At 42.8% G+C, this 13,945-nt stretch overlaps 2 protein-coding genes across 2 annotated transcripts; one reads left to right on the forward strand and one right to left on the reverse strand.

Annotated features, from left to right (window-relative positions):
* Positions 1 to 280: 280 nt before the first annotated feature.
* Positions 281 to 4,817, reverse strand: mesd (mesoderm development LRP chaperone). Its single transcript, XM_068731040.1, has 3 exons — positions 4,655 to 4,817; positions 3,100 to 3,332; positions 281 to 997 (listed from the first exon to the last, which is right to left on the reverse strand). Exons 1-3 carry the CDS (start codon positions 4,814 to 4,816, stop codon positions 736 to 738), a joined length of 657 nt encoding a protein of 218 aa, XP_068587141.1. The 5' UTR covers position 4,817; the 3' UTR covers positions 281 to 735.
* Positions 4,818 to 10,282: 5,465 nt separating this feature from the next.
* tlnrd1 (talin rod domain containing 1) lies at positions 10,283 to 13,567 on the forward strand. The gene has a single exon (XM_068731072.1). The coding sequence runs from the start codon at positions 11,900 to 11,902 to the stop codon at positions 12,962 to 12,964; it is 1,065 nt and encodes a 354-aa protein (XP_068587173.1). The 5' UTR covers positions 10,283 to 11,899; the 3' UTR covers positions 12,965 to 13,567.
* The last annotated feature ends 378 nt before the right edge of the window (positions 13,568 to 13,945 follow it).

The raw sequence follows: 13,945 nt of genomic DNA on the forward strand, positions 1-13,945 counted from the left end.
CAGCTCAACGACAACGTGTGAAATGGTTTCACTCTAACTGGTTCATGTGAACATGTTTGACTTCATACAGAGAGCTGGATTCCTGCCCTCCATGAACTGTAGTGCATACTGGCCTGTCTGTGTCTTACCAATGTGCATTGAGCAGAACTCCTGTGATGATGTCAGCAGTCTGAAGAAATGACTCGTCCATCAGAACCTGAGTGGCGTTGGGTTTAATCAGGGGACATTTGAAATGAAAATGTCCTTCTTTGCATATATCTTCTGAAGAAATCTCATACGATTGTATAAAAATGGTTTTATTTTCATATTCAGTGAAAAATCAAATTTGAAATGCTGCTGGATGTGAACAAAGACAACAGAACTCTTTCCAGGACCTGGAGGGTCTGATGAACCAAAATCAAGTACCTTTCAAACTACATCTGACTGCACTGGTTTTCATTAGGTGATCATCAAACAACAACAAAAATTATGTGAAGAACCCAGACAGCATTGATTTACAACAGATTTGAAAGAGCTTTTTAAATCATGACTTAGTCGCTGCAACATGTTCCAGTGAGGGAGAGCTGGATCAGAGTCAGGGTTACTGTGCTCACCAGGACGCTTCAGTTCACTCACACCACTGACTCTTCACATGGTGGTCCTGCAGCCCCCCCCCCCCAAACAGCTTATTGCTGACAGACAGGTTGTCACAATATGCATGTCTAAGGCCAGAAGAAAAGGAGACCCGAGCCTCCGTCACAGCTCCAGATGCCCGGCACTGTTCCCCTCCAAGTCGGGCTTCTTGGTCTCCGCCTTCTTTTTGCTCTTCTTCTTGGCGTTGACTTCTTTCGGCTGCTTGTATTTGGCGTCGTCTTTCTTGGCGGCCTTCCCGGGGAACACCTGTCCCTCCACGGTGACGTCCATGCAGCGCTCCTGGGACACGAGGAAGTCTTTGACCTCCCAGGCCACGCTGCCGTCCCGCAGCATGAAGATCACCCTGTTAGAGCCCACCACGAACCTGCAGGACGGGTGGAGGACACATCATTTACTCACTGTTCACGGTGTTGTATTCAGAGAGTGGATAACAGCTTCATTAACTTGTAGGCATCATTAGGGACATTTTAGGCTTTCTCATTTTGGCTGTATATGCATATAGCATACATTTCCACATGACTGTCCGGTTTTTTTTTCCAGCTACTAAAATTAGTCTATAATAAACAAAGTAGCCAAAATACAGACACTAAGCTCTATGCCCCGAATAAAATCATGCATTCTTTTACATCAGGAAAATACATGCTATGTTCATGGTTTCCACATCAAAATCAATGTTGCTAATCATTAACATATCCCAGACTGTGAAAAAAAAAGAAAACGGCGTCTTTTATAGAAAATGATTATTTTGTCAACAGTGGCATAATGTTAACAAACTGGTCTCAGAATGACTGTCTCAACAGTAACCTTGATGAGCGAGCTCGCGGAGCACATTTGAAATGCTGGCTCCTTGTTCTCATATCACGTGCGTGCTCCTGGTATTCATGTGCACGGGTTAAACGTCATACGCGCGCACGTAGCAGTGCGTGAAGCGCATGTGTGCGTCTGCGTAGCGGCAGAAAACGTGACTAAATTATCCATTTAGCTGAGCCTGAGTCAGTAATTACCACCAGTACTGAAAAAAGTACTAGGATCTTTTACTCGTAAAATAACTATAATACCACCATTTAAAAAAAAAAAAACTGTTACAAGCAAAAGTCCTGCATTCAAAATCGTACCTAAATAAAAGGTCTTTTTAGTCGTTACAATATTTTATATTCTAATAATAGATTGAGATTCATATCTTTAATGCAGTGAAATGGAAGATGCTGACTACGATAGAGCTCATTTATTCACTTTAGATTTTAGGTGGTTTAATTACTCATTAGAAATAAATGTATTGAAGTAAAACATGAAACGTTTCCCTCTGAAATGAAGTGGAGAAGAAAGTAGCATCAGAAATGTACTTAAAAACAGTAGTACTTGAGTACATGTACTTAGTTACTGTCCGCCACGGATTCATCTCATGCTGTTACAAACAAACGGCTGAGCTGCAGGTGGAGAGGTTCATTCTGGAAATCATCTCATTTCAACACATCATGATAACTTAAGAATTCACGTTTGCCCAATACTGATTTTTACTGAATAGAACTTGAACACATCATAATTTGACATAACGCAACCTCCCTTTAACGTTAGCCGTTAGCTCCGGTATTTAGCCAAGCAGGACTGTGCTCCGGCTGCTAACGGCTAACGGTAACTAGCTCTCCTTCTGCCCATTTCAACATTAGGATGAAACAGGGTCCGTCCTCTGGTACGGTACAGTAGAAAAACAGGTACTGTCCCGTTTTCTGGATTTTGGTACCGACTTGGAACCAAAGTATCGGTTCCCGTGACAACCCAAGTCAGCGCGCGGATCTCTTGCTAGCTGGGTAAGCTTTATATAACCTTACTGGCCCAAATTCCACGTTTCAGAGTTTGTTACACTGGACTTCACATCCACACTGTGGAGGTCGCTACGTTTATTTGAGATTTTTTTCCAAAGCCTGCATCAGAACTACTGTGACACCAGTGTTTAGAGACTGAATACCTACCTGAGCCTGTTCACGGGTGGGACCTCCACTGTGGCTGCTTTCACTGCCACTGTAAGGCTCATCAATTAGAGGTGTAATTACAATTGTTCCCACCAGGTGGTGAAAAAAAGTCAACTAACAAGTTATAAAGAGTTTTTTTAAAAAAAAAAAGAAGCACAATTAAGCCTTCATTTAGTATCACATGACGTGATAAGAGGTGGTTATTCACTGTCACAAGAACAAAAGTTCAGTACTTCAATACTGATGACAACTCAGCAAACTTCATCCACTGATGAAGGCCTTCATCACTGTTAAAAGCCTGAAGCTTCATCATTCTTGCACAACTACCAATGTATTTCTAATAGCTTTGTTAAACATTATGATTCAGATGCTTTTAGGTGAGGTTCTATGAGCTCCTTTTCCACAGTGAGTGTATTACTACAGTAGAAACAGACAGTGACACCAGCCCAGCTGAAGACAGTTCTTGTGAATGACAGGAGGTTCAGAGAGCGACTACCTCTGAATATCAAAGTTGGCGTTGAAGAGGCTGCCCTGCCACAGGCCCGTGATCTCCTCCGTCTCCTTCTCGGTGGGATCTCCTGACACCGTCGCAAACACCATCAGAGTCTTGCCCTTCTTGGACATCTTGAGCAGCTCCTCCGGCTTGGAGGGGTCAATCTTGGCAAAATCGATGGGGGGAGGGGATCTCTTGTGCTCTGGGAGGTCACCTTCCTCGATGTCATCGTCCTCCTGAGGAACAACGAGCAGGAATAATGTGCAGTGAGTCATCAGGTAAGACTAAATGACATTTATATGATTATTATAGTTACTTGATACTTTCAAAACTGCTTTCACACAACTCTGAACATGACTCAACATGTTTGAATGTATAAAATTAAAACATATATACTGTACACTTCATGAATTTAAAGTCATCCGGTACTTTATCCATTCAATATTTACTCCTTTGCACTATTTGTATTTGTTAACAATTTACAGAACACTCACTGACATCTATGTAAACACCATGTTGGTCATTGTTGCTTTTATATATATATATATATATATATATATATATATATATATATATATATATATATATATATATATATATATATATACACACACGTGAACCACGGATTAATGACACTTCTTTTAACGTTAACCATCACAGTGTGACATTCAGTAAAACATGTGATCAGGACATCGGCATTCATGCTTTCCTAGTCACACTTTCTACAGTTAGCCCTTATAAGCCTCTCACAAGTCACTTCTCATCCACATCTATAATAATAATCATAATAATAACAACATCTAAATGTAGATATTGATCACTTCTACATTTCAACTAGAAGGGATGTCAGCAGTGCAGTGCACACATGGCGTTTAGGCTTCAACAGTTTGAAGGCAGGTAGTTTCATATTTCGGTATTTTCAGCAATGCTTTGAGATTTCTCGTAGCTTTCCCACGCATTTTCTGCAGACAGTGCATTTTCTAGTTATACGTGTTGTCCTGCTTTTTAGCTGTATTGTCTATTTCTATTTCCATTTAACCTTGTTCTGTTTTTAAGTACATTGAGAACAATTCCTCATATGCACACACACACACACACTTGACCAATAATGACTGTGCTCATTGTGTGCAGAGTTTTAAAGTACACTTTAGAGTACTGAGAAACGAGTACAGACAGTACTAGACAGCTCACGTGGGCACTTTGTTCTGCCCAAACACTTTTGAACTTTTGAAACTGTGCATTTCGCTGATACCTCTGTGAATGGAGAACAGAACGAACGACTCTCTATGAAGTCACATTACAACACTAAAGCGAGATCATCTCTCTGCTAGTGTTACTAACGTCACCACTCCCATCTCAGGATGTAACAACCATTACAAACACGGAGCTAATGATTGTGATAAACTAGTACGTGTTCGCGTGGACACCGAGGAGCTCCATGTTCCTGACGATGCATGGCTCCTTAACGTTAAACTAGCTACATGCCCAGCTAACGGCTAGGCTAGCTGCCTGCTAATGTCTGTGGCTGACTGAATGAAAACATTCACGTTATCGTTACCTCCCACTGCTCCAGGAGCCGGGCCATATCTGCATCATTGTAGTCTCGGATGTCCTTCTTTTTCTTGGCCTTTTCTTTGTTGTCAGTCGCTAATACACAAAGTAAATGTGTGCATAGAAGGAGCACTACCGTAACACTTCTCCACCTGAAGTCAGACGCCATGTTTACAGATGGTGTACTGTCATTGGCTCTGGAGTCCGCCGGTCACAAGACGGGAGGGGCGCGTCAGAGCTGCAAAAAGCCGACCGGCGCTAGCGGCACGCACACTATATGTAGGATTTTCAAAATAATGCCAGAATTAATTCTGCGCTTGTATTTATATTTCAACCTTTAAAATATCTTCAAGACATTTTTCCATCCTTCTGATTCAGAATTTTTAAAAGTACGCGTTTTCTATTTTATGGGGCTCCACTTCTATTAAATACAAAATAGCACAGAAAATCAGTTTACTGTAAATATTTAGAGAAGTTACTCATTTTAGTGCAGGGCTACCTGGAACTTTACAATCTGTCCCACGGACAATTTGACTTGATTCACCCTTGCTGTCCAATGACGTCACACCATCCGGTTGAAATGTCAGCCAAAACTGACAACTGACAAATTTAGCAGTAAAGCTACTGTGTGGGCTCTACAGTGCTGGAAATCCATGTATCTTTCTTTTGCCTTTATTTAGTTTAATCAGTGAGGCTTACTGCTAAATTACCACAGCATCATCATCATCATTGTAATTGCAGGGTGCATGTTACAGTTGCTTGGTAGCAGCAGGCGCAACAGTAGCACAACCAAGTCCCCAGAAAGAGCGCAGGGCTCTGGAGCAAATCTGACATAGTGGCCAACGGTGGAATTACAACTTCTGCGTCAGTCACGTGACGCCATGGGGCCCAAAAAGACTTTTCCCCAGAGACTCAGTGGATCATTATATGAACACATGAACCACGTTCTCGGGCTCATTCCCATGAACGGAGGAAGGACATTAACTCTATTAGTGCATATTAAAGTGTTCATACTGGGTAGTTGATTTGCCTCAAAGTAAATTATCCACTGAGTTTCTCAATGTAAGTCTATTGGAAAAAAGTCTTTTTTGGCCCCCATGGCGTCACGTGACGGACTCAGAAATTGTAATTCCATCGTTTGGCCACTACGTCAAATCTTCTTCAAAGCCTGGCGCTCTTCCTGAGGGCTCGGCCTCAACCAAGGGCTGGGAGGCGGGGCTAAAGGAAACACCAGTGCGCTTGCTCTACGGGCCCTATAATGCAGAAGATCGGTGGAAGACCCGGCTAATTTCAAACTGGGAAATCAAACTTTTTTTGGCTTGTGCGCGTCTGATCATAACTTTCATGAGAATGAATGGGGTGCCGCCTCCAACGCTGTATCCAGTTCTCTTTAAACATGAGCATAACCCCCCAAGCACCTTGGATACAAGGATAAAACTGCGGCAACATGTGAACGGCCTCTGAGAAAAATGTGTTCACTCTGTGTTCATTGGCTGTTTTGATGGAAATTGACTTCATCAAGCCAATTGATGTTCAATGAAGTCATCTCAGTGTTGATTGATACCCTTGGCTGATATCCTGTCCATCAATATTACAAAGAATAAGCGGAGACAAGGGCTCGTTGGAGTCCAGTCTTCACTTTGAACATGCCTGACTCTGTGTTGACAATGTTCATTCAGGTCTGTCTCTCGATTGTACATTGACTAACCTTTCAGCACCACAACAAGCTTCTCCCACAGAATAAAACGGAGAACATCCGAAGCTTAATCTAATTAGTTTAGTTACTGATCTACAAAACACATGTAGGTGGGTTTGTTGAATTCCCATGACCCTCTGATTACCTGTGTGAGGATAACAAAATGGCCCACTGACCCCTGAGTTTGAGATTTTAAAATCTATTTCTGGGACTGTGGGTGAATACTGATTGTTAAAGGCTTTTAACAATCAGTTAATGACTAATTGTTAAATTAGTCAGTAGCTACTTTGTGACTTCCCTACCCTCTCTGTGGCTCAGATCTCGGTTACCCTTTGGTTCCTCCTGAAGACATGAATCTTAAAAATACAGCTCAAATATATACCATCATCATCATTATCATCATCATCGTCATAACACTGCAGTTTCACAAATGCCACTCAAACGGGAGGAGATAGTGCATTTGATGGGGACTATTTTCAGTCGTGCATTAGTGCACGTGTGGTGGGTTTGCAGATGTGCTGACAGTAAGAAAGATATAGAACATCACCAGACTGATCATTTAAGTACAGAAGTATTTAGGCCAGATGCCAAAAGTTGATACTTTTGTGAAAGTCAGGGAGGAGCTTCCATTGTGTTCAGAGGCAGGAAACACAGTAGATGATAAGAGACCATTATTAGATTACATTTGTCTACGGTTACTTTGCTGCTACGATCCTGAGCATAACATTATTAAATCATTATGTCTCCTCGGTGAGCGCGGCCATGTTACCGTGGCGCTGTTAGAAAGCAGTGAGCGGGGGCCAGCAGAGTTCACGGGGTTGTGGAGCTCAGAGATCTAGCCTAGCCGACAGAAAGTGTAGAGCTGTTTCCTCTCTGGCCGACTCCACCCAATGGCACTGTGCCCTGTGCAGCTGCAAATCTCACTGACAGTACAACAGTGTGTTCATCTCAACCTCCTACCAAGAAGAAAAGAGGGGTTTGTTAGCATGCAACATACCTGAGCTTCATCGTTCTGTCTGAAATGTCGTCTTAGTCTGAAAAAAAAAAGATGTTTTCTGTGTTAAAAATCATTTTAGAAACTGGTGTCAATTTTTGGATCACACCAATTTCAATATTTTCTTTTTTATCTATAGTTCAATGAAAGACACGATTTTCTGCTTTATTAATACTTTTACTTTGCGTACATTTTGCTGCTATACTTTTGTACTTGGACTGAAGTAGAATTTTGAACGCTTGACCTTTAATTGCAACAGAGTACGTTTACTTTGCTAATTTTAGCCCACTTAAAATAAAAGATCTGAATATTTCTTTCTCTACTTGAAACAGCAAAACCCTCTTTTACTTAGTTGGAAAAGATCACGCAAAATCTTACACTGAGAAAAATGAATGAATATAAATATACATTTCAAGTCAATACAAAATGACTCTATTCACGACTATGCTAAAAGGATTCATAGTGATTGTATCAGTTTTACGATTGATGATCCTGTTATAAGCACTTCAGGAAATTGTCACAGACACATCATATTAGTGTCCTGTGTCAAAGACTGTGTCCAGGAGGCTTTCTCCCACAGTGGTCCATTACGTACAGTAAAGTCCCTCCCACACTACAACTGGATTGGCTTTTTGCTGTTCCCCTTCAACTCTTGTGATTGGATACCGTCCACACCTGAGTTTAATGATTGGACAATGACTCAGACGTTATTATTTTCAGTTATAGGATTCACATTTCACTGACAATGAGAAAAAACAAACTACAGCATGAGGTAATGGAGCATTGTCGGGAGGGAATCATCCGTGTTGCTGTGTCACTTAAACTTCCCCAAACATAACAAATATGTAACAGTCTGTGTAAAACAAACTGTCATTTACTAAAAAGTGTGAATCCAAATAATGATCGTATCAAATTATATGCTGCTTAATATGATTAATACCTTGTATAGCTTAAACCAAGTGGGAACAAGTTCATATCCATAATCCAGACTTTTATCTGGACCACTGGAATACCGAAGCTGTCGGTCACTTGGAGCTGGGTTTTTGGATTTTGATAATCGTTGACAAGCATTTGAGATGTTTAGGGCTTGGGTTACAGATGTCAGAGATGCCAGAATAAACAGTACACCAGCTACATCATGGTCCAATCCTTTCTGTTGTCTGTCATCTGTTTAAAGTTTTCCTTTGTAATGTATTCCATGTTTATATGGTACATGTTTATATGTGTACCTTAGACATTCTTTTGGGCCATCCGACCATTTTGTTGACAGACTACAACCCAACAAAGCTCAAAATGTGTGCTAATCAAAGATCCAATTTGTACACGGTAACAATGGTACATTTACCATTATTAAGTTTCCGTTTTAAAATAACTGAAAAGTTATTCAATATACAGAATAGCAACATTTGGTTAAATGTATATTAAACTATTACATGTTACTATTTTTTTATTCTCAAACCTTCCTATTTCTAGTTCAACTTTGTATTGCTGTAATTCATAGTTATTAGACAGAGAGGCTCCATCCTTGTTTTAAATCTCGCTACTGCAGAATAATTATGGAGAAAAAGCCATTAGTTATTATTTTACACTTTGTGTTATCAATTACTTGTATCCAACTAATATGGATATTTTACAATGTTCTTTCAAACTCAGCAAATACATAAATAAATAAAGCAGTGGTTTTTTTATTTGTTTCATATTGTCTCTGTAAAAAGTCAGTCAGAAAGCTGCAGCTGATTCAGAACGCTGCAGCTCAAGTCCTCACTAAGACCAAGAAAGTGGATCACATCACTCCAGTTCTGAGGTCTTCACTGGCTTCCTGTCCAACAAAGAATTGACTTTAAAATCCTGCTGTTGGTTTATAAAGCACTGAATGGTTTAGGGCCAAAATACATCTCTGATCTGCTGCTACCTTATGAACCATCCCGACCCCTGAGGTGGTCTGGGACCGGTCTACTTTCTGTTCCCAGAGTCAGAACTAAACATGGAGAAGCAGCATTCGGTTCTTCTGCTCCACATATCTGGAACAAAGTCCCAGAAAGCTGCAGGTCTGCAGAGACCCTCAGCTCCTTTAGATCCAGACTGAAGACTTTTCTGTTTGCTGCTGCCTTTGATTGAACCACATTCAAGGATATTAATCAATTTCTGCATTTTACTACTGTATTTTATTTCTTAAACTGCACTGCAACTATTATTCTGTTTTTAGCTTTTTAGTGTTTTAATGACTGTTCTTAATGTTTTAATGAATGTTCTTAATTGTTTTTAAATCTCTTTTTCTTTTGCATTATGTCTTGATGCTTTTAATGGTTTTATGTGAAGCACTTTGAATTGCCTTGTTGTTGAAATGTGCTCTACAAATAAACTTGCCTTGCCTTGATAGATCTATCTTGTAAAAAGCCCCACTGATCTAATATTTGGCACTACTTTTTGGAATACATTTGCAAGACATTCAGCTAATATTTTCCCATCATTACATTGCAGTACAATTCATCACTTTAATGTTGTTGGATCCCTTCCACATGAATCTTGTTTCAACAAACATGAGATTCCTGTTAACATTTCAGTAAATGTTAATGGTTCAAATATATTACATTATATTATATTATATTATATATGTCATATAGCATGAAGGGTTACATGCTGTTTTAGAACATGCACTGCCATTCACTGCCAGGAATAACATTCTAGCTTGGGGGGCAATACCAAATAATTTATTCACGAAATAATATAAAATACTGGTTCCAATTTAGGCTACTTCTACTTTGCAATATGTTATACAAACTCTACTGTGTTTTAATTGAAGAATCTGAACTCTCTGCCCGGTTCCTAAAACAACAAAATATCGAGGAGTGCGCCGATCCTCTGCTTTTATTTTGAAAACTCAAGCTTCCGATGTCATGTTAGCTAGCTAGGCTAGCCGGTCGCTTGACGTAATAGGGATGTCTCATGGCAGACTTAACAGCCAGTCCTGAAAGTAAAAGCAGCCGCGAAACTCCTCGGACCTCCTGCTACTGTGTGACTACATTCTTCCCTCGCCACTTCGTTAACGTGAGACAACAACCCGTTCACAGACAGGGTGGAAAAGTGTATGTTAAGCGAAGAGCAACTTCTTTTGCGTCAACTTAACTGAGTCCAGCAGCCGCTCAGCCGCGACCACACCCTCCTTGCTTCCTCATAGTACTGTAGCGGGAGCGCGCAGCACGACTTTGAATCTCTGGGAATAACGGCCACTTCTTCCAACTACGTCTACGGATCGGTGACAGTGGAAACCTCCCGATACAAGTGAGTTAAATGTTCGAACATCAGAGACTGGTACGGATATAAGAAGCGAAGCCCCTCGGAAGATATGCGGGGCTATACAATATCTGGTCCCGAGTTAAGACGCGGAGGAGGAGGAGGTGGAGGGCGGACAGACGGACGATGCATATGGAGTCGAAGCGACCGGAGCAACTGCTAGCTTCTAACCCAGGGCTCTGTCTGAAAAAGAAAAGGTTGAAAGTGGATTGACGGGCTTTGTGTTGGAAAGTGGTCCTTTCGGTGGATTTTACTTGGGAGGACTCATGAAACGATGGTGCTGGAGGGAAACACAAATCTTCCCGCTGTCCAGAAGAGCTGCCCGGGTGGAGCCCTGTTTGTAACCGGCATGAGTACGCCAGGCCGGTCAAACTCATCGGGAACAAGTCGGACAAGGTCTCGGTGCTGTTTCAGGCTACTTGCTCTGCTGCGAGTGGACACAAAATGATATCCTGTCGATTATAGTGAAAAGACTGAAAAGCCATTTAAGTGACTAAACGTTGAGCTGATGTTGTTCTTGTCTGTATCTAACGTTTCACGAATAGCACAGAGTCAGTTCAGCAGATGTCATTCCGATCGGAAACGTGTTTCTTGTTTCAAACGTTAACGAGCTGTTGACATTTTTTTCTTTTTCTTTCATTTTTAAGATTGTCAGTCTGCACTTTGCCTTTCAGAAGGCACCTTGGTGGCACTGCAGTTTGTGTGTGATTTCTTTTCTTTTCTTTTTAATTCAACAACCTGTGAATTCTTCTGTTCCATGATAACCTGGGACAACAATGAGCATATTGACTTTTGGATTATGTTGTTTAGGGCATTTAAATGAGTGAAGATGAAAGCATATAGCTCATTACACTGATTACTCTGAAGTTGTGGAGATTTGGGCAGACCGTGTTACATAGTATATTACTAATAACCATTATAATATACTTTAGAGACACGACAGTTCATACTGGGGAATGTTATTCATACAGAAGTAAATGCAGTTATTGAGTTTAGCTCTGTCTACATGTTTACATTGAGACTTCGTGTTCTGTGTGTACAGTTGGTGACTTTTACTCTGAAGGAAATTTAAGGAAGACTGTTTGGCCAGTTATTTAAATGAGTGTGTAAAAAGCGAGGGAGGTGAGGCTGATCTTGGAAATGTCTTAAACAGTGAGATGCAGTGTGCAGCGACAGAAAACTATAAATAACCGAACCCCTCCAGAAGAGCAGTTTGACCCCCCCCCCCGTCCCCAGCCCCCCGTCCCCCGTCCCCCCTCCTCCTTATTATGGCTAGTGGTGGCTCTGGCAAATCGGCTAGCGAGGGATCCCCCAGCACCCCCAGTGTCAGCTTGCAGCAGAGGAAGCGTCTCTCCTCCATCTGTGACACGTGTAAGGGCAAAATGCAGTTGGTGGCCGACCTCCTTCTGCTGTCCAGCGAGACCAGGCCGGTCATGACCTCCGAGGGCGTGGCAGTGGCGGACACCTTCGACCAGTGCCGCGACACGGTCATCGCCAGGACCAAAGAGCTCTCCATCCTCACCCACGACATCCAGAGCCAGCTCAACATGGGCCGCTTCACAGAGGTGGGGGACCGTCTGTTGGAGGTGGCCGACCTGGTGGTGTCTTTGACGGAGTGCTCGGCCCACGCCGCTTACCTGGCGGCCGTGGAGACCCCCGGCTCTCAGCCCTGCCTGCCGGGCCTGGTGGACCGCTACAAGGTGACCCGCTGCCGGCACGAAGTGGAGCAGAGCTGCGGCATCCTCCGAGTCACGCCCCTGCCAGACCTCACCCCCCAGCTCCTCCTCGAGCTCTCTCAGAACATCTCCACCAACCTCAAGAATCTCACGGACATCTCCTCGCTAGCCAGCGAGAGGTCCAGGGACCGCTTTGCTAAAGAGCAGTTCAAACTGAGCGTCAAGAGCATGAGCACCAGCGGCACGGCCTTCCTGGCGTGCGTCAAAGAGGTGAAAACCCAGCCCAGCGAGCTGACGAGGAGCCGCTGTGTTCTCTTTAGTGCGGCGCTGGTCCAGGCCGTCGGCGCCCTGGTCGGGTTCGCCACAGAGCCTCAGTTCCTGGGAAGAGCTGCGAGTGTCTCCGCAGAAGGGAAAGGGGTACAGACTGCAGTGTTAGGGGGGGCCATGAGTGTGGTTTCAGCCTGCGTCCTCCTCACTCAGGGCCTCAGAGACGTCGCACAGCACCCCGAGAGCAGCTCCAAAATGGCAGACTACCGCGAGCGTCTGCGTAACTCGGCGTGCGCGGTGTCCGACGGCTGCACTCTGCTCACTCAGGCACTCCGAGAGCGCTCCTCTCCGAGGACTCTGCCGCCAGTCAACTCTCATTCTGTGAATTAGTTTAGGAAGAGGCGACGCGGTGTCCCGTCCCCTCGGGTCCTTTTCTGACGTACCAAAGAGACTCACTTGGGTTATCCCTGTTCATCAGGTTCAGAGTCACATCAGAAGAAGGCTGTCTGTGGGTCAGTACATGTGGCCGAAGTGTGTTTTGAATGCAGAGGAGCGACCAGTACTGGAACTACGGGGCTCTGCGTCGCGCTGGATGCGGCTCAGACCTTTGTTCCTACCGGACCCTTGGAGCGCTCTGGGCCCGGCTCGGCTCTCGCCGACAGATGGCAGCCTTCAAACCTGAAAAGTTTACCTCAGTTTTCCGCTCCGGTGAAAACACCAGCCTTGATGATGGATGTAGCCTCACTGTGTGAACCTATGGTTGGCTGACCTACTCGATTACATGTGCTTTGTGAGATTGGAAAGAGTGATCCGAGTGTCTCAATGCTTGTTTTTGTTTTCAAGTTGTGTGAATTCCTAATTGGTAAAAAGCTGCTGTGAGTGTGTGCCATAGGTTTTACACTATTTACCAGACTTCCCATAGTATTTTAAAGTGTTTTGATCATGCATGTAATGGAGTATTTATTTCAACAATTAAAAATGTTGTTTCCGATACGCTGTTGTTGGGTTGATGCTCCTTGAAAAGCCTGGATAGTATAACAGCTCTTTTCACTTCTGGTTGTATATTTTAAGCTGTTGCTAGGAAACCATTTTTGGAAGGTTTGTTTGCCCTTTAGTTCATCAAGACTGATGAAAAATGGATTTCTTTCACAACCTGGCAACTCCGTTCTTATGAATGGCTTCTAACGAGGTCTGCAGGTTTATGTAGGGACTACAGTTTTATTTACAATTATTTATTTATATATATATATATATATATATATATATATATATATATTTATATATGTGTGTGTATAATACAGTACAAACTGTTACTGGACAAATAACACCAAAATGATCTGCATGACTAGATAGAGGCCACTAGAGCTTTTT

Source organism: Cebidichthys violaceus, unplaced genomic scaffold, assembly GCF_023349555.1.
Source record: "Cebidichthys violaceus isolate CVI_PGR_0920_01 unplaced genomic scaffold, fCebVio1.0.p SCAF_5, whole genome shotgun sequence".
Classification (NCBI taxonomy): Eukaryota; Metazoa; Chordata; class Actinopteri; order Perciformes; family Stichaeidae; genus Cebidichthys; species Cebidichthys violaceus.

What these genes read in the sequence shown, in the direction of transcription:
- tlnrd1 (XM_068731072.1), top strand. Translation starts at nt 11,900, where the DNA reads ATGGCTAGTGGTGGCTCTGGCAAATCGGCTAGCGAGGGATCCCCCAGC.
- mesd (XM_068731040.1), bottom strand. Translation starts at nt 4,816, where the DNA reads ATGGCGTCTGACTTCAGGTGGAGAAGTGTTACGGTAGTGCTCCTTCTA. An exon ending in GGCTCCTGGAGCAGTGGGAG is followed by an intron (nt 3,333 to 4,654) that starts GTAACGATAACG and finishes GTTGTTCCTCAG; the next exon opens with GAGGACGATGACATCGAGGA. An exon ending in GCCAACTTTGATATTCAGAG is followed by an intron (nt 998 to 3,099) that starts GTAGTCGCTCTC and finishes CCCGTCCTGCAG; the next exon opens with GTTCGTGGTGGGCTCTAACA.